Genomic DNA, 23,693 nt, shown 5'->3' with positions numbered 1-23,693 from the left:
CAAATGCTTCGGTGCAATCCACACACACACACAACTCACTTCAGTGCAATCCATTGTTGCTGGCCGGGATGCTGCTGAAAACGACCCAGATATCCAACCTGGTAGCAAATATTTATATGGACGGGTTGACATGATGACGTACATGAGGCTTCCCAAAAATTAACGGGAAGGCTCTTCAACAATAACCCTTTCTCCAAAGGTGTTCTTGACGGATTGCAGTCTGCCATGCTGAACTTAACCAGCAACTTTTTGGGGCTTTTTGGGCACGTCAGGAGTTAATCATCAATGTTAATTCCTTTTCCCGATCAGCCTAGATAGCCGCGTAGTGTCGGTAGCGGTTGTTTCAATTGGCTAAGAATTAACACTACGGACTGCCGGTGCCGGTGGTAAAAGTCCACCTCACAGGTGACCCCTAATTAATGCGGCTTTAAGCTTACCGTTCCATGCCTTGTGCATGCGTGCTCGTCAATAAAGCTATCATTGCTACACTCATTTCTGAGTTAACTACCAGAGATGTATGTGCTGTCACAATTGATATTTCTGTTGGTAACCTCAATATGAAATACGTCTTTCGTTTTGTAGTGTATTTACCACATGTTGAACCATCCCCAATGGATGATTTCAAACGAGTTGTCGTTCTGATAAATCATATCTAATTTCTTCAGCATTGGATCGACCAAAATTTTAAATCAAAGTGTCATTAGAATCGTAATCTTATATTCTTTGAAGAGACCCCACGAAATTTTGGCGGAAAAATCTGGAAAGTTTTCAAAATCAATGAAACAGTCAGTCAAGTCATCGTGCAAAAGTTTGGGCTCACCCTTCAGTATGATGCTAATCGTGCAAAAGTTTGGGTTAATCTGAGCCGCACACACATCATTTTTGTCAATATCTCTGCCATTTTTCAACAGATTTGAATAGTTTAAAGCTTTTTTAAGCGCAAATAATGGCACGTAAGTGATTGGTTTGAGATTTCACAGATTTAAGTAAGTTCAGGAGAACCCAAACTTTTGCACGATACACCATACTGAGGGGTGAACCCAAGCTTTTGCACGATGACTTGACTGACTGTTTCATTGATTTTGAATACTTTCCAGATTTTTCCGCAAAAATTTCGTGAGTGCTCTTCAAAGAATATAAGATTACGATTCTGAAGACACCTTGTTTTAAAATTTTGGTCGATCCAATGCTGAGGAAGTTAGCTATGTTTTTTCAGTATGTTTTTTGAAAAATGTCACAACTTTAAGTAAAAATTTAGTACACAAAGTTCAAAAAATGTTTTTGAAAAAATACATACAAAGTAAGAATAACTCTTTGCCTTTCGAATGCAGCTTAGAGAGTTTCAATTGGACGTGAAATCACAGAGATATGGACTGAACACTTTTGCATGTTTTTTTGGGGGTGAACCCAAACTTATACACGGGAGTGTACCTCGCCAAACCCGGTACATGTGTCCTTCGGTTCAAACTTTGGTTCAAATAATGACACAAATCAGACAGACAGAGAACGGTTGAAATCCACGCGGATTAATTTATACGATCATATATGGAACTTCTTGGTGCTTGAATACATGGTTTATATAACCAGATCAACTAGGATCAATATTTTAGCTAACATTTAGCGGTAACTTTATTAAAAAACCACGGATTTTACTATATCATACAACAAGACACGGTAAGTAGAAAGTGATAAACGTGGATTTCAATAGGGCGATATTCAAAACTGAAAAGGCAATAGATGGCTCTTTTTCAGTGGTAGTAAAAACGAAATCCTGAAGCAAAGAAAGCACCACGGAAGATGAACTAAACACAGAAAGTTATGTATTCACTTTGCACTTGTTTTTTAATCACTACTTTTATGATCCAATTTCCGAATTGTAAGACATTTACGTTTTTCATTATTTTCCAAACGTTTTGACAGTTCTCCGACTACCATTCTTCCATGCGCTTGTGTTGGAAGTTTGAGAAATTTGAGAATCCAGCGTAGCGCGATCAGTGAGAGGGATACAAACAACAGTGTCGTCGCACGGCGGCCAGTGGAAGAAACTGAATGTTCGAAAGGTTCTTGTCTGTACTTTTTTGCCACTGGCGCCAACTGTTGGCGTTTAAGAACGAAATAAACAGTCGTTACCCTATTGTTTTCTGTCTGTCCGATTTGTGCCATCGTTCTGAGCCTCGGATGCAACCAAAGATTTGCACCAAAATTTGAGCCGCGGTTGCAATCGAGGGCAAATGCACCGGTTTTCGAACCGGCGTTCAAATCGAAGTTCACTTTACACATGTTTAGGTTCAGGTTCGCGCGTTTCGGTTTGCACACAAGAACAGAGTACAAGGAGAGTATTTTGCCAGTACGAAACCGACTGAACCAACGTGTTCGGTTTCGTTTGGGAAGACTGCCTGTCCAATTTTTTACGTTTCTGATCTAGCAATCATGCAAACGCTTCGCATCCGAATACACGGAGCTTTCGAAAATCTGGCTTCACATTCAACTAGCATTCCGCAGGAGTATCGTGTTCTTTCAATGCGCTCGTTGGACTCCGATTGAGCTAGTATGTAGCCATCAGCTCGGCTCCCTACCACAACTTCTTGGGCGTGTTGGAATCGATGAACATCGTCCTCACCTTTCCAACCAACGTTCTGTTGAAGCGTTCTGCAACGCCGTTTTGCTGCGGTGAATATGCAACAGTCGGCTGCAGCTGGATCCTTTTGCACTTGTAGTACTTGATTTTCTTGCCATTAACGTCCTCACTGAGACAGTACTGTAGTACTTACGTTGCTCGTTGGAACAGTACTCCCTGCCTTGATCCACGGTTAACTTACTGATTTTCTTCTCGAAGTGGGTCGTCGCCATTGCTTCGTACTCTTCGAAGCACTCGAACATCTTCGACTTCTTCTTTATCGGATAGATAACGGCAAAGTGAGTGAAGTCGTCGATAAACGACACAAAGTACCTGGACCCGTCCCAGGCTGGGGGATCAATCGGGCCACAGACGTCGGAGTGAGCCCTCTCCTATGGTCGTGCCGCACGTTGTCGACTCCCATCAAACGGAGGCATGGTAAGGTGACAGGTCTGGAGCAGTGCTTCCCAAAAACGCTTTTGCCACAGAATCCAACACGTTTTGGCTCCGGATCCAGACATGTCACCATACCATGCCACACCAGTGTATCCATGCATGCTGGCTAGCATGGCCGAGTCGAGGATGTCACAAATAACTCACCTCCGTCGTGCACATGTTCGCTGAACTTTTCCACCGTTTAAAACTCTGACTCGAGCTCACATGGATTCCGCCGTAACTGGACAACGGCGATAACGTCACCGTCGTGCTTCATCGCGGTCTTTCCGATACCGTGCTGTTATATGATCAGCACATACCTCCCACAACAGTATTGGCGTTGCTCTCAGGCTTCTTGACCCGGCAGTTTCTCTGCATGTGGCCAGTTTTTCCACAACGATGGCATTTTCCATTGAACCTCTGCTGCTTCTTACCGCCGCCGGCTTCGCCAACGAACGCAGCAGATTTTTCTTCAATCGAGTAGTCCGCTCGATCGGCACGCTTCGACTCCTCTCCTAGCAACCGTTGTTAGACGGTTTCCAAGGTGAGCTCTTTTTGTCGATGTTTTCCAGAGCAGTCAACAGCGGGTCGTAACTGTCTGGAAGCGTTAGGAATAATTGCCATACCAGATCGTTTTCCTCCAAATTTTCTCCTGCAAATTTCAGCTGGCACACCAGCTCGTCGAACGACGCAAAATGGCTCCTCATCGGCGTCCCCTCCTTCATGCGTAGCCTGGCCAGCTGTTTGCGCAAGAGAGTCTGGCTGGCTACAGTATTCTTTGCAAACGTGTCCTCCAGCGCTTCCTACATGGCTTTCGCGGTCGTTTTGTCCCGGACGATTCCCAGGCAATCGTCGCCAACGAATCCGACCAACAAGGATTTTGCTTTCCAGTCCGTCTTCAAGAATTTGTTCTTCAGCTTACCTTCTACCTCAGGTACGTCCTCCGTGAGCGTCTCCGCAACTTCCGCAGCTTCCAAAAAAGTTGCACTCGGAATAGCCACTTTGCATAGTTTGTTCCGTTCAGCTGGAGAATTCCAGCACCGTCCTTCACTGAATTACCCATTACTTAAAGGATGTCGGTTATACGGAACACGAAAAAGGCACGGAATATAACTAACTTAAAATGATTTATTTAAACGAATTTAAAAGTAACCCTTCACGTCACGTGGTTGGTAAAAACAGAATGGACCAATGCACGGGTTCACTATTTGAAGTTTTAGCGGTGCCGTGTTATTTATGTGGCCATAGCAACGAGTGAATTCGGCTCCGCTCAAACGTCAAATTATTGAACTTGTGCATTGGACCAATAAAAATTTTTCACTTGACGAGATGGAGAGGCAATCGGTTTAAAAATCTGCCGCCTACTTCGTTTTCAACAAACATCTCATTTATCCGGAGTTTAGACTTCGAAATATAGGTAAATAGGGAGACACCTACCGGAGCACGATTTTTCACAACTTCTTGATTTGTACATTTGACACATGTTCTTTACATCAGCCATACTATTTCGTAGTAGTTACCTTACGGGAAATCAAAAATTATTCAATTGAAATGTTTAATTGGCACAATTTAAGGCTAGATCGAAAACAAATCGTTGTTGATTGATATGAATTGTTGTTAAATTAAATTCATAATAATTTATAATGATATCAAACAATAAGAAGGACCAAAACTTACTACGCAATTTTTGTTGGAGAATCACTTTACGTGTGTTGAAAATTTAGGTCTTCAAACTGAGTCGCAATAATGAACAGATGCTCCGCACAACCATTTAATGTCGAAAAGTGCTTCGTTAGCTGACGTTAGTGTGACGACGAAGAATGAACTACGAGCTCACCCAACTCTACGGTGAACCCAGTATCTAAAGGTGACAAATGCCGGAAGAGTGCGTTGGGCAGGGCATGTTGGCAGACTACCGGACAACAACCCTACAAAGATGGTGTTCGCGTCGAATCCGGTTGGTACAAGAAGGCATGGATCACAGCGAGCGAGGTGACTTGACCAAGTGCAACAGGATCTATGGACTAGTGTAAAGAAGTGGTGATGTGCATGTCAATGCAATGCACGAATTGCACGCCAAACAATTCTGAACAAGCATTATTTGAGAGTCAATTGAACAATACTGTTGTTTCAACTTATGTTATGAATTGTATATTCTTTGTATACAATAAACAATAATAAATCACAGAAAATAATTGAAAGTTATTATATTCAATCTAACCTCGAGCAAACGGCGATGCATCGTTGGTGGTCAAGAAATATATTCCCTGGACACCACGTCCAAAGTTCGACGGCTGACCACCCATGTTGGCATCGGGCCCACTGGGAGTGCAAACTCCTCCAAGAACTTCGTCATGGCTGGCACATCGCGTCGATCGGAACGGAACTGACGAACGAAGGGATTCTATGTAGAAAGCAGGAGCTCGTCCATGAGCGCAACCACCGCCGATATCAACTCCACATCCAGGTTGATTTCGACCTCCGTTAGGGTAGAAATTGGATTGTCCCAAAGGTTCATTTGCGCCCAGCAATCCTGCATTGGTCATGATAGTTTCCACGTAGAGACCATCCTGAGGTGACACAGCATCACTCTGTCCGGCGGAGAACAAAGGTCCAGCTGGGTCTAAAGCAATGATAGTATTGATACGACCGTTGAAATGTTTTCCAGCATTGCCAGCCACATGAGCTCCCAAGCTGAAACCGATCACATAGATGTTGTTCACATTGGCTCCCGTCAACTCAATCAACCGATCGATCAATCGACCAACTCCAAATCCTGCCGGTCCTACGGCGTTACGAGCCGAAATGTAGTTTGGAGTGACCGCGGCAACACTCCAGTCAACTGTTATCATATTGAAATCTCCCAGAGCCAACAGTTCATCGCGCGTCCGAGAATTCATTCCATCGTTGCCATTGCCGTTCCACCCATGAATCGTAAAGCGAGTGGGATGCGCAGGATTGAAGTTGGAGCCGGTAATCGAGGCAGGGTTGTTGATTTGCAGAATCTGAGCCTGCGTTGGATTGCTCCTGGTGAACAAACGAAACTCGATGTCGGTTTCCGGATTGAAAAGAACCTCGGGATCGGATGGGTTCGCCTCGGGCAGATTGTAAGGATTGATGTTCACCAAGTGTAGGTAGCCATCGGCATTTGGAACCAGCTGCCAGTTTGCCTGATCCAGTGGCAATGAGTAGGCTAAAATCAATGTTTAATGGTCAAAAAATGTAAGTCGATTGTAAGTGAAAAGTGAAATACCAGCTGCTACAATCCCTAGGAGAATCAAATGCCGTACAAACATTTTTCAGATCTCTTTGAATTACTGAAACAACCCGACGATTTCAAGTGAGCTTTTATAGCCATTTAACTCTGCACTATCAGCTATTCTAAATCCGTTTGGTAAACCCATTTGCGATATGACGTCGAAGGAGTGTTTTGATGATTGGGATTGAAATCTTTATAATGATATGCAGTTTAGCATTATGGTTTTTTTTGCAGTACTTTGCTGATGTATCTCAAACATCGGCTCAGTGAGAAAAGTTTTCGAAAAAATATAAAAAATGCTCATTTCATACTCTATTTTGCATGATTATACCCTAAAGTTTTCACGATTAACATGGTTCAATTCAATTTTGACAGCTATCATTTCTAACTTCTTGATATTCAGTAATTATTTCTAGATGTCCTAAAGAATGCCGCTAGAAATTGTATTGAAAATTTAAACATGTTAACCAAAAACATTACTGAAAATTGTTACAAAGCTTTTGTGAGAAATTGCAGCAAAAAGTACAATAGAAATATTCATAAAAATTTCATTTCTAACTAGCTTATACACCCTTTGGAAACGAGCTTTTTTAATTGCTAAAATTGCACCAAAAGTATTTGAACATTTAAGTTGTCAATTTCTAGTCTTTGCCAGTCTAAGGAATTTTACTGTTGTAAAGTTTTTATGTCTACATGTACACGACGAACACGTGTCAAATGTACAAATTGAAATTAAAACTGCGAAAAGAAACGTGCTGCGTTGGGGATTGAATCCACTACTCTCTATTTGCTAGATAGGCGCTTAAACCTACAAGCTGCGGAGCCGCTTGAGAGACTCCGACGCTCGAAGGCTATCTGAACTCGATTACCACAAAGTACATGGTATCATTTTATTGCAGTTTGAACCTCCTTCGGAAATATGAGATGTACATTCGACACAAACATCGTCGTGTACATGCAGACATCATATACCAGATCTCCTAATGGCACCCTCAAGTGCAATGTTGCATAATAAATTCGAAAGTGCGTCTCCCCAGTCTTCAAGGATCATCATTGCTGCACAGATTTTTTGAAAAGCATGCTTTGAAAATATCAATGCTTCGCGTAGGATTCGCGCCTTTTCAATTCAATTGCTCCTGTGCTCATTTGATCAAAAATAATGCATCATTGATTCAAATCATTTCAAAGCAAACTCCATACTCTAGACAGACCATAGCCAGCATAGAAAAAATCGCTGTGTAGCATAACAGTTTTCAGCCGAAGTTGGCTGGGTTCGAACATCCTGTCGATTTCCTTGACGTCCCTGAGCATAGAATATCTCCCATAGATTATCACCCTTATTCTTGTTTACGGCGTATCGAATATTATTCGTTCGATTCCATGTCGCATCTGATTTTGCTGGCGTAAACGGGGATGCAAAACGACTTTCGATCAGAAGTATACCTGGGTGAAAACTAATAATTTCTTCTAGTACCAGAAATCGTTTAAATATATGCTTTATCTACGAAAAAAAAGTTTGGTTCAAAATGTAAAATTCATATGTTAAAATCGTTATTGGTCAAACTTGACCATCCGGGCATAATGGAATTTGTTTGTCGGGTTAAATGGACTTAGAAAGGGGAACTTTTGATACGTTTTTTAATTGAGTGTGAGAATTATATGTAAAAACAATTTTTTCCATGATTTTTTTCATTTGGTAGATCTTTTTCAGACATTCCAAGAACACTTTTATTGCCACAAAACATAGGATAAACATTGTGAAGTAATGCATAACAGAGTGTTGAAGATCAGGGTCCGTATAATATAGCCTTGTTCTGAACGGTGCAATAATAGTTGGGCTCCGTGAAATGATCCATGCCTCCCACAGCGCTACAGAGGTGGTGTTCCTGTTCGATCATGACGCCAATGCCATAAGCATGCATATTTGATAAAATATCATGCCATTTTCGTAGAAAAAGACAACGGAAACTGATTGTGGCTGTAATAAAAAGATGATTACATTAACGTTTATATAGAATACATGAGCAAATTCAACTGATACTCAATAACAGGTATAGTAGTGCGTAGAGCAACAACCATACATGACTTGAATTCTGAACAATAACTGTGTTCACACAACATCGTGTACCATTTTGATAAATACTATCACTTGTTAGCCATTGACGCGCACTTCGTGAATTCGCGATGAAAAGAAAACAGTGTGCGTTGCTAGGCCTACCAGCAATGCCTGTTATCCCTCTGCAGCTTAGTCTACCTTGTTGAATGAGTCACAAATGATTCAGAAAAATGATGCAGTATTTTCACCGAAATGATAGGATCAAATCAAAGCCTTGTTGGATTGAAAAATAAGGATCGTGCATTCTCTTTCTCGTTGTTTTATGAATCAAATCAACGCAAAGCAAAGGCAAATTTGAAGACTGCGTCTCCCTGCTTCAATCCTTCTAACGTCACATACGAGGTTGACACCTCGTCTGCAATTCCAAAACTTTATTTTGAATCAGTCAGCGTTGCTCGTATCAGCCTGAATAGTTTAGCCGGAAAGCCATGTTCAGACATTAACTGCCACAGCGTCCTCCCATTCGTTCAGAAGTACTCGGTGGATCGACTGGTAAAGCTACTCACTGCAGTGGTGCAAACTGGATATCACCGATGCTACACTAGCTACTTCCGGGCTAATCGTAAAATTACTCAAGAAGCTTAATATTCTTGGACTTAGTAAATGATTAATGGTAAATGAGCATGATTGACCGCCCTTCAGTTGCTACTCTGTTATTGCAAGAACTTACACAGGGAACCAACAGACGCTACTCAGGATCAATAGCATCGTCAATGTGTAAAAATGCAGGTCAATTTGACGCTCAAAAACGTCATGTCACTCAGAAGAACACAAATCCGTCATCAATAGACGAAGAAAACGTCTATAATGATGGTTTCATATTTTGGGTGTGGGGTATCCCAGGTACCGTAATCCGGGGGCAAATTGATCACTTTGTCACAACTTTTTGCCATAATTTGCTTTGGAATTAAAAAATTGTCAATTTTTTTTTTCGGTCAAATCAGTACTTCATTGATCTCTATCAGTTTATGTAATCGATTTTTTATGAAATAAGATTTAACATATCATAAAATTAGTTTTAATATCAAAAATTGAAAATGACTCATTGGGGCGAAATTGATCACTTTATAATAAAGTATGTCAAATTTCCCTATCTACTAAATTCGGGTCTCCTGAATCTGAAAATGATGTCAAATTCTATCAACTCGTTCATATCATAATTATATTGCAAAATTAAATTTTGTAAATCTGCCTAATACGCCTAAATGTATGCAATTTCCCTTGAAATAAGCACGTTATTGAACAATAAACGGTTTTACGAGCCAAAAACTGATCTTGTAATACTGTATGAGTTCAAAAATGAGTTCAGCAGTTTACACTGAAGGTAACACAACATTTTTAACACTCAAAGTTTACATGCAGGCTTAGCACCAGCAGATTGTTTAGTACCGACATTTCCAACAGTATTTCTAACACCTTCAGAAACTGTGAATATTTCAATGCAAAACTGACCTTAATAAAAATAAAATAGTTTAAAACCATCATTAGACATCCATAAACTAGAAAACATGGAATTTCTTTGATGGCAACGAAGTATTAAGCATCCTTGAAAGGAAATGCTATTTGGTACCGACCTGATCAAATTCACCCCAGTGATCAATTTGCCCCCGGATTACGGTACCTAAGTCAAATGTTAAATTATTGTACAGTAGTGTCTCGATTTTATCACTGCTCGTTTTTATATCGCTTCAATATATCACTCTCAATTTTAGCACGGTGTTCTGTTCAATTTTATCACGTCACAATAATTGTATGAAGTTCATACATTTAACATAGAAAATAACCTCAAACAATCAATATATATCTATTTGGCCCATCTCTTACCTGCTTATCGTTTCATTCGATCTATTTCCGCAACATAAAGCTCAAATTTTTATGAAAATTATAGAAAATGCATTTTAATTATATCACGCTTTGGTATCTTTCGCCAAAAAAATTTGTATCCGTGATATAATCGAGAAATTACTGTAAAATCTTGTCCAATGCTGACTTGAGGAATACCACTAACAGTAAGTTTTTCAAGCTTAGAGTTCCAATAATTACCCTAAAGCAGTGTTTTCCAAACTTTTTCGACTTCCGTCCCCTTTATACCATATTTTGGAACCACCTCCTGCTATGTTATTGAAATATTAAAACTATTCTTTGTTGAAGCTTCGATCAATATTTTATCGTAAATGTACCAATATCAAACTGCCAAAATTATTTGTGTAGTACTCTAGATGTGATGAAAATCTTGAACGTATTTGACTTGACTTGCATATTCATAAAAATGTCATTAATTATTAACAGAATGCACATTAGTCCATGGAACGAAATTAAGTGGCATAAATTAATTACTTGAGTAATATAAGACATAGCGTTGTGGTGTCTTCTTAACATTTCCTTGTCTTTTTCATCTACTTTCAAGCGTAACATTTCCAAATGGCGCAAGCGGAATCCATTACTTTTTCGCTACTTGAACAAGTTTCGCTTGTAATCCCGTTTTGAATAATGTTTTCATTTTACTTAAAACACAGATTTTTCCAACCTCTTGAGATTCTAATTGAATAACAGTCAATTTTGTTTATTGTACATTGATAAATAATGGATCATTCTTAGCATGGAGAAAAAGATTGTAGAAGTTTAAAGAGACAATTTTTTATTCATATCATTAATAATTAAATCTTAATAAACGTTCGGTCTTTGCCAGTTATAAATTTATTCCACTTAATTTCGTTTTGTGGATCAATGTGAAATGCACAATGTACATTGGTCCAGAAAGCAGTTTTACGCGGAAAAATGTAATTTAAAACAAATATTTTTAAAACCTCAGTAATAGTGTTTTTTTTCGTTGGCACCAAATTTTGCCGGTCAAATTAATCGAAGTTTGTTTTTTTTTTTTTCACGAGTTTGTAATTATGATGCGTGTGGCAAAATATCAGAATGAGTACCGTAATGCTTCGAAATAGCCAGGTCTCTTAGAGTTTCGAAGACCGACCTTAATTCTCCCAAAAAACATCATTTCAAAAACTTTTATGCTTCTTCTTCTTCTTCTTCTTCTTCTTTGCATTAACGTCCTCATTGAGACAGAGCCTGCTTCTCAGCTTAGTGTTCTTATGAGCACTTCCGCAGTTATTAACTGAGAGTTTTCTATGCCAAAGTGGTCATTGTCGCATTCGTATATCGTGTGACAGGTACGATTATTCTATATGCCCAGGCAAGTCAAGGAAATTTCCATTACGAAAAGATCCTGGACCGACCGGGAATCGAACCCAGACACCCAGAATTTTCTCTCCGTATGTCGATATTACCATTATCGAAGGTTACTAGACCAAAGTTTTGGGATTCAAAACAAATTAGGAGCGCAAAATGACGTTTGTTTGTATATTACTTTCTTGGCAACGGAGTGTTTTTCAATCTAGTATTCATCAAAAAATTGTTCTTTGTCTCGATCTCTCCCTATCTCGATGGTCCCTTCAAAATCGAGATGTGGAGAGGCAACTGTAGTTCGTTTTAGACACTGCTCGCACCTACGAAGATCCATCTGGCCATTTGCAATGCTTTTGCAAGTCCGACAGCTTGTGCGTGCGTATAATTGACTTTCTTACAACACAAATTCAACAACGCTGCAATTCTCACACCTTTATAATGCTTTTTGTATGTTAATTTGACAGTTTTGTATGAACTTTAAATATCATGAGGACAATCATTTGCCGCTTCCTTCAGCGTTGATCATAAATGCAGTTAAATTATTTTAATCTGAAACAGTTGAAAAAGATTTTATGACTTAAGATATACTGCAGGAGAAGACGTGAGATATCCTTGTTATTATTTGTTACACAGTTTAAACGGTTTTAAATTGAAATATAAAACTGCAATACTTATTCGCCCTATTTCGCATTCAACAAAGCGTTCTTCAGTAAAAACGGGAGTTCAAATGTTTCCAACAATTGATTTCGTATCATTTTCACAATTTTCGTTTGCAATAAAAGCCAAATTTAGAACGACCTACATCATCAAACTTGTGGAAGCGTGAACATTTTGAAATAAGTTTCAAACATTTGAGCGAATTATAATACGGATTCAATGATTATATTCATAACTCAGAAAATAGAACATCTAATATGAATACTGGCGTGCGTATTGTCGTGTGGGTGTCAACAAACTAATCCATGACCATACAGTGGCTATTCATAATGTATTTTTCAAATATACCACATTGTTTTCATTATTCTGGTTTTAATTTTCTGTTAAAATTTTGGCCCAAAGTCACCATTATGGACCAATGTATATTAAAGTTATGTTAGTGTCAATCGAAACTATTATTCTATATAATAATCAGGATCTTTTCCCAATGTGTTTATTTGGCGACTATGAAATGGATAGGTATATACCATGTTAAAATTTGTTTTTGATTTCTTGGTGTAAACACTTTTTTAATTCAATTAGGGTAACTGGGTGTAATATGCCCCAACGGGGCAATACGCCCCTCTTCATTTTCACGGGATTGAGGCTTCTTTCACACGTAAATATGATTACATATCTTGAATATTCGCGAAAAAATGATGTAACGCATATATGTTCTTTGAAAAGTATAAACAATCGATAGAAATTCTAAAAATATCGAAAATCGGGTTTTTGGTTTAAAAATTTGGTTTTTGATAAGCAAGCCTCAGGGGGATGAAGCCCATTCTTTAATATTGTACTTAATACAAAAACTTTTACCGGAAGACGACTGCTAATGGACCCTTTTAAGATTAGCAGGTGGTGGAATTCTCCTTGGAAACATTTCTATTACGCTGTGGACCTTTTTTCTACGGGAGGGGCATATTGCCCGGCTTGTTTTGGAACGTAAACATTGGAACCGTTTACAAAAAAACATCTTGTACACTTTTTTAAGCAACCTGGAAAGAGAAAATTGCGTGCAGAGCATGGCCAACTAAGTAAGCAACACATTGACATAGAAAACTTTAGAAGTGATGCATTTGCTATTGCGATAGGGCAGTTTTTCCTTAAGGGGGGGCGTATTACACCTTTTTACCTTACATTCAAAATGTTATGTTGTTGTCATGTCTAGAGTCGGGTATAGTATACTTGATGCATCCTGTATAAGTAACAACACTAAAAATTAAAACACTATGTTTACTTCAAACCAAGGGAAGCTTTTCAACCATTGCTCAAATTGATCCTATATTAACCTTCATGCGCTGTGTACATTACTGCCCATAAAGGCATAACTGTCCCATATTGAATTAGTAGGTATTGAGAAAACAGCACTCAAAGTTTGAAGTTTGCATTTTCATACAAATGTTTATAATTTTCTGGTAAATTTTTGAAGCAATGTTCATTTAGCTCCACCACACAGAACATTAATTTTGCTAATATTGATCGGTAAAAAATATAAAGTTGAACATAATTCCAGTTTTGCAGTTGTTATTTGGGTTCAGAGTTCATATAGAGACTGTTATGCCTTTATTTTTCAGTATGGGACTGCACCAATTTCAAATTTTTCCACAACATTTTAAAACAAAGTGTATAAATTTTCATATGCATAGTGAAGTGTATGTAGAAACATGAATCTTGCGACGAAAAAAGGTGTTGGTTCGAAAATCAATATGGGACAGTTATGCTTTTATGGGCAGATTAGTATGGGACAAAAATCAGATTCTCGCTCCATTCCACTTTTTGGATTGCATTTGGGTCGTGTAAAAACTGTGCAAAATTTCAGCTCGATCGGTGATACTATAATTAAGCACCAGCCGATCAAAATTTGTATGAGATTTACTATAGGAAAATTTATCTTGGCAAATAAAAACCGCCGGAGATCGCTCATTGAGCATTAAGCATTGACTAATCTTGATTGATTAGTTGGAAGGCTTTCTCAAAGTCTTGTACAGTCGAATCTCGTAATAACTACAACTTTTATAGTGACAAAAGCTCTCTATAGCGACATTTTTCGGCACCTTGAAAAATATTTTATTGTAATAACTATTCTCTATAGCGACTTTTCTCTATAACGAAGGTCCCTTGCAATGTCGTTATAACAAGCTTCAACTGTAGATACTTTTGGATACATTGATAAGAATAATGGAAAGACGAATTGCGTTCGTGTGAAGTTTATTTGGACGATCTCGTTCACAGTAATTCGAACTAGTTGAAAAGAATTTTATCAAAATTGAACAGAGAACATCTAGAAATAAACAAATAATATAATGTACCGGATACTCCCATTGGTTTGACCACATTTAAACTGAGTTCACTGTACAACACTATTTCAGTAAACCAAAATTAGTAAAATATAGCAATCGTCGAAGAGGCATATTATAAAATTTCATTTAAAATATCAGAAATGGGTCCTTTTATGGAGAAATCTTATAAATAAATTTCAATTTCAACATTCATATTGTCAAATTTGAGTATTTATTTTGAACTTCATCGCATATATTCATCTATATTATCATAAATTCATTAAAACACTAGTTTTATTGCTGTGTGCGTTTGAAATGCAAATGCAAACACCAAATGCGGTAAGATTTTTCACAAGAAATGCGGTGTCAAAGATAGATTTTTCTTGCTTGGGCGGCGTTGATAGATGCCCTTGATTGTTTTAGGTTACCGCATTTGGAGAAACTTTAGTGAAGATTTGCGTCTCAAATGCAAACACCAATAATTATAATAATAACTATTTATTTCGATCATATTTTGAACAAAATCGAACTGTGTATCAGTGGTACTTAGATAAATAGGTCCTGACCTTCATGTCAAAAAAAAGTTTTGCAACGATTTATAGCAAAACGGCCGTAAAAAGCCACTAGTGCGACTATAGGGGACTGTCTACTGAGGGAACACTGACCCTAGTTACACTAAGGTTACGCACAAATTTGTCGAATTTAAATTGCTGTTAAATTCAGAGAATAACTAAGATTAATTATAAACATTAATGACCATGCAATTCGATCAACCCATATGTTTTTTTTTCATGAAATGTCAAACGGTAGTGTAGTCGGAAGGATTGCGTCCAGACCTATCGCAGGGGCAATAATGGAGTGAAATTTCACTAGTTTCAACTTCATGTAGCTTAGCGAAAAGATGATGGTTAAGGCGAAGTAGGACGTAATTGAAATTTGTATGCGCCATCGATGATTGTGGCTAGTTCATCTCTTGGCAAATTATTGAAAATCAGTTGTTTTTTTCACTGACCTAACTGAAAAAGTATCAACATACTTTCTGCATGTGAGCGCACATAGTGATGATTTTCTGAATCTTCTGAATATTCAATAAACCACTGAGTTTTATTAGTTTGAATTTGCGAGCTACAAAGTCAACATGGCTGCCAGAACAAATGATGGGCTACTTACCCTTAAAAACGTGCAATTTTCCCTCTCTATGTCAATACCTCTCTAAGTCGATGTAACCCAATTCGATGGGATCTGTTCCAGTTTCCTATAAAGGTTAATCGATATTTTCAAGAAAATTTACAAATATTCTCCAAATGATAATAAATTTCTGAAAATTGGATGTTATGATTATTTTAATAGTTATATAAAGGCTAATAACTCATTTCAAGTCAACAAAATTTGAAATTTTTGGATGCTGCTTTAAAACTGTCACGTAGATAAAAATGTTAAAATTTTACTATTCTTCACGTTAAAATTACTATTTTAATAGTGTTTTGTCAATATAATTAAAAGCTGAAGAATATAAGAAAGATTTGGAAAATATGTGTTCTGTATCTCAAAACCAACCTAACGCGATTGTCCATTAAATATCGAGTTAGGGAGAGTTGATTGAAAAATTAATTATCATGACAAACGCACGGTGACTTAACTTTGGAATTAGTAAATCACAATGAAAAATTCTGAAGGGAATTAAATGTTGCAGAAATTGGATTTGTCTTCATTGCATAATATCACAAGGTTTGAAAGTTTAATAACTGAAAATAAATAAAAATCATTTTTACCACCATCAGTCACACTATTCTATTCCAAGCAAAGGTGACAACTATGACAATACAACAATATTATGAATAACATGGATAAATTGTCATATACTTAATGCATAGCTTTCTTAAGGCGAAGTAGGCCGTCATTGAAATTTGTACGTGCCGTTGATGATTGTTGCTAAATCATGTCACAATTTCGAATTACAGAAAATCAGTCGGTGGAATGGTAGTCCAATGGAAAAAGAAATGTTTAGCTCGCTAAATCATTTCACAAGATTGAATTGAAAGTTCAAATCTACAAGAAGATGAAGACGATACTTCATATAGGGAAGGTGTACCGGTATTCGCCATGTACCAGTTATTCGCCACCCCAGATTAAATACTGTTTTACGACATATGTAGTTGCCAATTGTTTAGTGTTCGCTAAATTGCTTTAAGATGATACGGAAACATTCTTGAAAACCGCAAAATTTTCTCAAAAAATAATAGAAAAAATTCATTTTCCTTAAAATTTTTGCTCCTTTGCACCTATTTTTCGCCATGGTGTTCCTGATTCGCCACCCTCCATAAGAAATCAACGTAGGTGGCGAATTCAGGAACCGAAATTAAAATCGTGGCGAATACTGGTGCAAGTGGTCCAGTATTCGCCACCCCCATTTTTAATACAAAAACAAAGTTTCTGATTAGTTTTTATATTTTCCCTGCTGAGTATGGATTGAAAGCTTTTGTTTAATGTATTGACAGTAACCAAAGGTCTTTTGATTTATGTATAAACAATATTTTTCCTTAGGGTGGCCAAAACTGGTACACCTCCCCTATTGCAATCATTTGTTTAAACATTATACTAAAGGACTGTTTACGCTAGAATTTTCGTCGGTTTCTCGAACCCTTCTTCCCCATTGCTAAGGTAAGATTTTTTGTTTAAAAATTGAGAACAATTGACATTGTTGAAATATTCATTGGCATAGTAATTAAAGGAAAAAAAATCTTGAAATCCGTGCGAGATGCCGTACATAATACCAGCGCATATACGAGTACACATTTGAATTCTAATCAGAAGAATCACATCCAAGATTCGGCAGACAGTTTCTTATTCTCTACCACGCCAATAGGTATCTAATCGGGTCCCGGAGCTCAAATCCGGTACTTTCTGTGCCCCTACAATATACATCATGAATAAGCGATCAAATCCTGAAATACATAATTTCAAATGTCAGCATTTTTAGCTTTTATTAATCAAACATTACATTTTCTTTTTACCCCATCGCAAAAGGCGACTGGCCGTTGGTAGTCAGATGATAGAAACCGCTCACCCCCTTGCCATAGTTCGACGGCTCACCTCCCATTAGAGCTTGGGGTCCACTCTCCGTACACACTCCAGCAAGTATTTCTTCATGCGAGGCACAACGGCGGCCAACAAATCCCAACGGAGACCCAATAGATTCCGCAAAATATTGATGTGCTCGCGTATGAGCACAGTTACCCGTGATGTCAATTCCACAGCCCGGTTGCGATCGACCTCCATTGGGGTAAAAGTTGGCATGACCCAGTGGAAGGTCGAAGCCAAGAAGTCCCGAATTGGTATATATCGCTTCCACGTATTGACCATCACTATGGTGCATTATATCCGGTTGACCAAGCGAGAATAACGGTCCAGCTGGATCCATTCCAATTATGGTGTTGATCCGGCCCTGTTGAAATTTGCCAGCATTTCCCGCGCAGTGAGCTCCCAAGCTGCTTCCAGTTACAGAAATATCATCCAGCGAAGCTCCACCCACGGCGACCAACATGTCTATGAAACGGGATACCATTTCTCCGACAGCTCCCACTCGATTCCTTGCCTGAATGTAGTTGATCGTCTGAGCTCCAGCGCCCCAATCAACGTTGACAACGTTGAACTCGCCGAGTGCGAGTAGATTTTCGCGAATCAGTCCATGCAAGTTGGCATCTTCTCCGCTGACCCAGCCGTGAATTGTAAAACGAGTGGGATGTGCTGGATTGAAATTGGAATCAATCAACGATTCAGGATCATCCCATTGGATAATTTGGGGGTTGTCCGGATTAAAGCGGGTAAACAATCGGAAGATGACATCGGTTTCTGGGTCAAACAATGGCTCGAACTCGTCAAAGTATGCCAAACCGGTGCCAGAACTAATGTCTACCATGTGAATGTTTCCAGCGTCATCCGAGACCAGGTTCCAACGAGCTGGACTGCCCCTGGAAAGGGAAACTTCGATTCGTGTGAGATATTTTATAAGTGGATTTTGTCTAAGAATGCTTACCCAGCAGCGATAACAGTAAGACGACAACGGTAGGTCTTGACTCGTTCATGGTTCGTTTAATAATATCATAAATTGAAAATCGAAAATTTTACATTCTTATCTAAATTGGCGTGCCTACCAAAGGCTTATTTGTCTTGATTGTACATATGACGCGAATGATTTTGTTTAAATTTAGATAGCTTAATGTGTCAGTAGTTTTATTGGACCCCCCATGTGGAGACGATTAGGCTGCCGGTTGCAGATGCCAACGAGGCGATGAACTTGGGACATGCTCCATCTGTTCGGATGAGTCACTGCGACCATTATTTTGATCTAATCAATGCGACATTTACCGTATTTCTAGTGTATGGTGCATATCATATTATTCCATTTCCTGTGATAGTTCTTGTTTTGATTCCTCAAAGATGGACATTGGCGTAGATGGGATTTTTTCTCTCGAGGGGGCCTATGAGGGGACTAGCATAATATATAGAATTATTAGAAATTTCATAGATGTTGTGGATTTTTGTACATTTAACTTTAAGTTATTTCCACGGATATATAATTTTGTCTTAAATTGCTGTACATAAGCAGTTTTCATGAATTTCAACGGAGATTAGGCAAATCTGAACCCGTAATGTACACAGATGACCCATATAGCGGACTTTGGGGCAAGTGTGCCATAGGGGCAAGTGTGCCACCCCTGCTTTTCATAAAATCTACAATATATATTTTCTAATTGAGCTTAGCAATATGTTCCCTTATAGTTCATAATACAATTATCAAAATATGATGAAAGTTGCTTTATTGTTCACGTATTTACATCGACTTTTGCAAAGACAACCAAATTTGAATGGATTTTTATAAGATTTCGTTGTTTCTAAATAGCATGGTAAAAGGTAAATTATTAACAGATTTTTTTTATGTACTGTAGATCGTGAAACTATTCAAATGTGTAAGTTATTGTGGCATTTGAACGAAAAAAGTATTTAGTTCTACATACGAAATCCAGTTTGGCAAACGAAAATTGTTGGAGTGAAATTTATAAAAATGTAATCATCATCATTGAAATCATAATAATAAACCAAAATGAGGCACCAGTAGTGGTTTTTGAAGTATAGTAGGGGAATAACTGACATTTTTGCCTCTAAAATGATTTTTTTCTCTAAATATTCAAAAATAACTTATTTTTCCGCTTATTAAGTACCGTTTTACATATCTACATCAAAATTTTACCGTTATATAGTGCTGATCTAGTGTAGTATTATACATGTTCGCCGTAATATATGGGTAATACATATATTCTATTGAATGGAGACAAAAACAATCATTTAAGTTATTCGAATTGAGTAAAAGAGAGCTAGGCATGTTTTGAACCTTGTTATAAATCATCCCCTTGTTACGGTAAACTTAAATTATTTTTTTTAATTGTCGATTAGCGTATGCTTTGTAAGTAATATTATTAGGAAATAAAGAAAATTTTATTACAAGTAGAATTACATGCGATGTTCATTCGGTGGCCGTCTTGCCCCATATGGGTGGCACACTTGCCCCACAGTGTCGAAAAATAGGTTATTTTGGATGGTATTTGAGAAGCTCCAAAACTAATACTATTTGAAGTTATTTTCTTTTTGAATGATACAGTGGTTATGAAAAGATGTGAAACTAACATCATGAGGCTAAATAAGTGAATTTTATAAGCTTTAGGCAAAGTTAGAGATCAATTTGCTTAAGGTGGCACACTTGCCCCAAATTCCGCTATCATTTGAAAGATCTAAATGAGGCATGAAGAAGTTGGTATGGGCTCAACAATATCCATCGTGGGAGAAAAAGGATCGAAGGAACCATCGAGTACCTCCCTTAATCGATGGCTCCTTCGATATCGAGTTATGGAGACTTGACTGTACATCGAAAATCCATCTGAACCCATGAGGAATAACTTTTTCTCCCACGACGAATTATAGAACACAAAACCAATGTAAATGCGATCCAAGGGACCATCGAGTTAGCCATGAAAACCAACTTTTACTATGGTTTTCTAACTCGATATCGAGATACGAAATATCAAGTACCCTGTTAACACACCATCGTATATGATGGAATAAAAGAGCACAAATGTGGAGGCGATATACGTACATATTGCATGCAGTCTAATGGTGAATATACGCATATCGCCTCTACATTTGAACTCTTATGTTTTCTCTACATTTTTAATAACAGAATATATTTCTATATTTTCTTATAATTTTAATGAAAAAATGTATCTCTTTCTGTACCTTTATAATGATAAAAAGCTCGTTTTTTTAAAAAGTGAATTAAGACTTTGATTCAGAGATGAAAACATTGCATGGTGATGCTAGACGACATCATATTGGAAAATCGAAAAAAAATACATATTTATATTCAGTTAAATTCACTATCAGACCCTGCTACCCAAATGGCACCAACTTCTATTGTTCAACTGTTTCATAGCCGATTTATATGATTTGTTTTGTGGGAAATAAGCTTATATTATGACTTAATTTCAAACAAACAAATCAGTTTCATCCGATAAAAACTAACTAAGAAACTGTGGTGGGAAAAAAGTGGGTGATGTTTAATAATAAGAATGACTGTTACTGTAGGGATTATACAAAGAGTTCAGTAAAACCATCAGCTCAACCTTTATATACAACATCATCGACAAAACAAAATGTTAAATGTGGATTGAAATGGTTATTTCAACTTATCAGTAACATATGCGTAGAGAAACTAAAAAGTAGACTCGAGTACCTTGTACCGTTTAATTCCGCCCTAAATGCTTATCTTTGACAGATACGCGTATTTTGACTATCACTTGCAGTCTTCTTCAGTGTCAGTTACTCGTATCCACCAGTGGATACGAGTAAATGATAGTGAAGAAGACTGCAAGTTGTAAGTTCGAGTTTTGGTCGACTAATAAGAGGAAGTATGCGACTTCGTATATCGTGTGGCAGGTACTATTATACTCTATGCCCCGAGAAGTCAAGGAAATTTCCATTACGAAAAGATCCTAGACCGACTGGGAATCGAACCCAGACACCTTCAGCATGGCTTTGCTTTGTACCCGCAGACTCTAACTAAGGAAGGCTACAGCTCAAGATTATGGCTGGAATAAGCCCGCTCACACCATACACTGCATACTTGGTTGTTTAGTGTCGCATGTAATCCAAAACTTTCCAACCGGTTTTAAGTTATGAAAATGTCAATCGTTATCATTTTACAAGTTGGTATGCGAACGCAATGGTGCCTAATAGCACTATTTTCTAATTAGTGCCCATCTTATACATCTCCTTTTTCTGCCTTTCCTTACATCACTCTCTAGTGACTTTTCTACAATCCTTTGACCACCTTTTAGCAAATATTACAGATATATGAATAGATAGATAGATTGGCACACGCCCTTTTTGTAGATAGGGTATATAACCCCTTGGATTCATGTCTCCGGTAGCTGTCGTGTCTCTCAGATTCTAACTATCAGCCAATGCAGACAAATTACCAACTTTTCCAAGTCCCTGTTGATGACTTTCATTCATATAAAGTCCTTTACAACTGCCTTGTTATCGTTGAGCTCTTAAACTTAATTTAATTCCCTCAAAGATGGAGCTGGTTGGTCACTAGTGTTCAACATCACAACGTAGTCGTTTTCCCGCTGCTTTAAGACTCTATATCTGTGCCCTCGGCGCCATTTAAAAGTTCGTCGTAGTGCTGCTTCCACCTTTCAATAACCTAGCCTTCGTCCGAAAAAAATGCTCCCAACTTAATACTTGTACATTTCAGCTCGCGGCATGAAGCTTTGAGGAATGCATTGGGATGGTACACAAATTATGTCACGCTAAATTTCAACTTTTTCGACCCCCTCCCCCCCTTTGTCACACTTTTTGTATGAGTCCTCCGAAAATTTTGTAAGGCTTGTCACACTTGACTCGACCCCTTCCCCCCCCCCCCCTTGGAGCGTGACGTAATTTGTGCATGACCCCATTTAGTTGTTGATAACACATCCGCGTTTCATAGGTACGGAACAACAGTTCCATTTCCTCCTCTAGGCATCGTTTTTCTCTTTGAACAGACGGATCTGCTGCTTGTTACTTGGGAGTCGGATGACCCCTCAGCAAGACCTGAGTACCGGCGAGCTAGAACGTGAGCTTTTTGCTCTCAGGATTGGTTTTTCGGGAGGCTAAAGAGGGCTCAATAAAAGGAAACACTCTAAATGTATTTCACTGTTTTATTACAGTGTTACTCACAAATCGGTGTGGGCTGTGTGGGTGTTATTCGATGGGGTGGCCGACCGGCGCTTACTGCTGCTGCTGAGGTCGGTGGGTCGCTTTTGGGAGACAGAACTAGGCGGCATGTGGCTGCTCCACTCTTACGAGATGTCGGGTCCTCGAGGGTGTAATTCCTGTCGGAAATGGCCTTCGACCGACGATGGGGTGGGAGATTGGGCCGAAGTCCTATCAATCCGATCGGGAAAGAACGTCGACCGATCGGGTAGATTATTCGACTTCTTCGGCGGTGGCTGGTCCTAATTTGCGCTGGGCGCTTCCAAAATGGGAATAAGCTAAGCGCTATTGGGTCCTAATGGCATGAATGGGTTAGGGTTAGGTTTATGGGCTACTGGATTTATTGATTGGTAATGATTTCTAATTATTGAAATAGCATACCTGATTCACTTATCACTTATTTTACGGTGTAATTCGGGGTATTTTGTACCACTGTTGGTATTCGCTTACAGTTTAACTTTAGCTTAACAGCTTTAGCTGAAATCAAACGTCTTATAGCTTTGGCGTTCACTACAAGAAAGAGACCGAGCCAGCTTTCTAATACCCCCAGTAACCTACCCTTTTCGTACCAAATTCCCTTCGTCATCTCTTTTTCTCACAGCCATTTCCTCAACTCGCGACAACTCCTTGAAAGTTTCCCCAGCAGCAGTTTCTAGTGTGTTGTGTGCAATGTTTTAAATATGTTTTACAAATTTTGTTATGTTTAACAATTATTAATTCTTTTTAATAATTTTACTTATTTCCTAGGGTGTTCAAATTGAACACAATCTTTATCGCGAGTGCTAA

General features: G+C 38.4%; 2 protein-coding genes across 2 annotated transcripts; both read right to left on the bottom strand.

Annotated features, from left to right (window-relative positions):
- Positions 1 to 5,180: 5,180 nt before the first annotated feature.
- Positions 5,181 to 6,386, bottom strand: LOC23687711 (lipase member H). Its single transcript, XM_021851561.1, has 2 exons — positions 6,306 to 6,386; positions 5,181 to 6,245 (listed from the first exon to the last, which is right to left on the bottom strand). The coding sequence occupies exons 1-2, from the start codon at positions 6,346 to 6,348 to the stop codon at positions 5,269 to 5,271; spliced, it is 1,020 nt and encodes a 339-aa protein (XP_021707253.1). The 5' UTR covers positions 6,349 to 6,386; the 3' UTR covers positions 5,181 to 5,268.
- Positions 6,387 to 17,545: 11,159 nt separating this feature from the next.
- Positions 17,546 to 18,734, bottom strand: LOC5568692 (pancreatic triacylglycerol lipase). Its single transcript, XM_021851560.1, has 2 exons — positions 18,631 to 18,734; positions 17,546 to 18,578 (listed from the first exon to the last, which is right to left on the bottom strand). Exons 1-2 carry the CDS (start codon positions 18,677 to 18,679, stop codon positions 17,605 to 17,607), a joined length of 1,023 nt encoding a protein of 340 aa, XP_021707252.1. The 5' UTR covers positions 18,680 to 18,734; the 3' UTR covers positions 17,546 to 17,604.
- Positions 18,735 to 23,693: the final 4,959 nt, after the last annotated feature.

Source organism: Aedes aegypti, chromosome 3 (genome assembly GCF_002204515.2).
Source record: "Aedes aegypti strain LVP_AGWG chromosome 3, AaegL5.0 Primary Assembly, whole genome shotgun sequence".
NCBI lineage: Eukaryota > Metazoa > Arthropoda > Insecta > Diptera > Culicidae > Aedes > Aedes aegypti.
The sequence above is the reverse complement of the archived record's forward strand: the minus strand, read 5'-3'. Positions and strand labels throughout refer to the sequence as shown.

Bases quoted from the DNA above. Each gene is read 5' to 3' on its own strand.
- LOC23687711 (XM_021851561.1), bottom strand. From the start codon at position 6,348: ATGTTTGTACGGCATTTGATTCTCCTAGGGATTGTAGCAGCTG. The intron at 6,246-6,305 runs GTATTTCACTTT...CATTGATTTTAG, and splicing joins CCTAGGGATTGTAGCAGCTG to CCTACTCATTGCCACTGGAT.
- LOC5568692 (XM_021851560.1), bottom strand. From the start codon at position 18,679: ATGAACGAGTCAAGACCTACCGTTGTCGTCTTACTGTTATCGCTGCTG. The intron at 18,579-18,630 runs GTAAGCATTCTT...CACGAATCGAAG, and splicing joins CTTACTGTTATCGCTGCTGG to TTTCCCTTTCCAGGGGCAGT.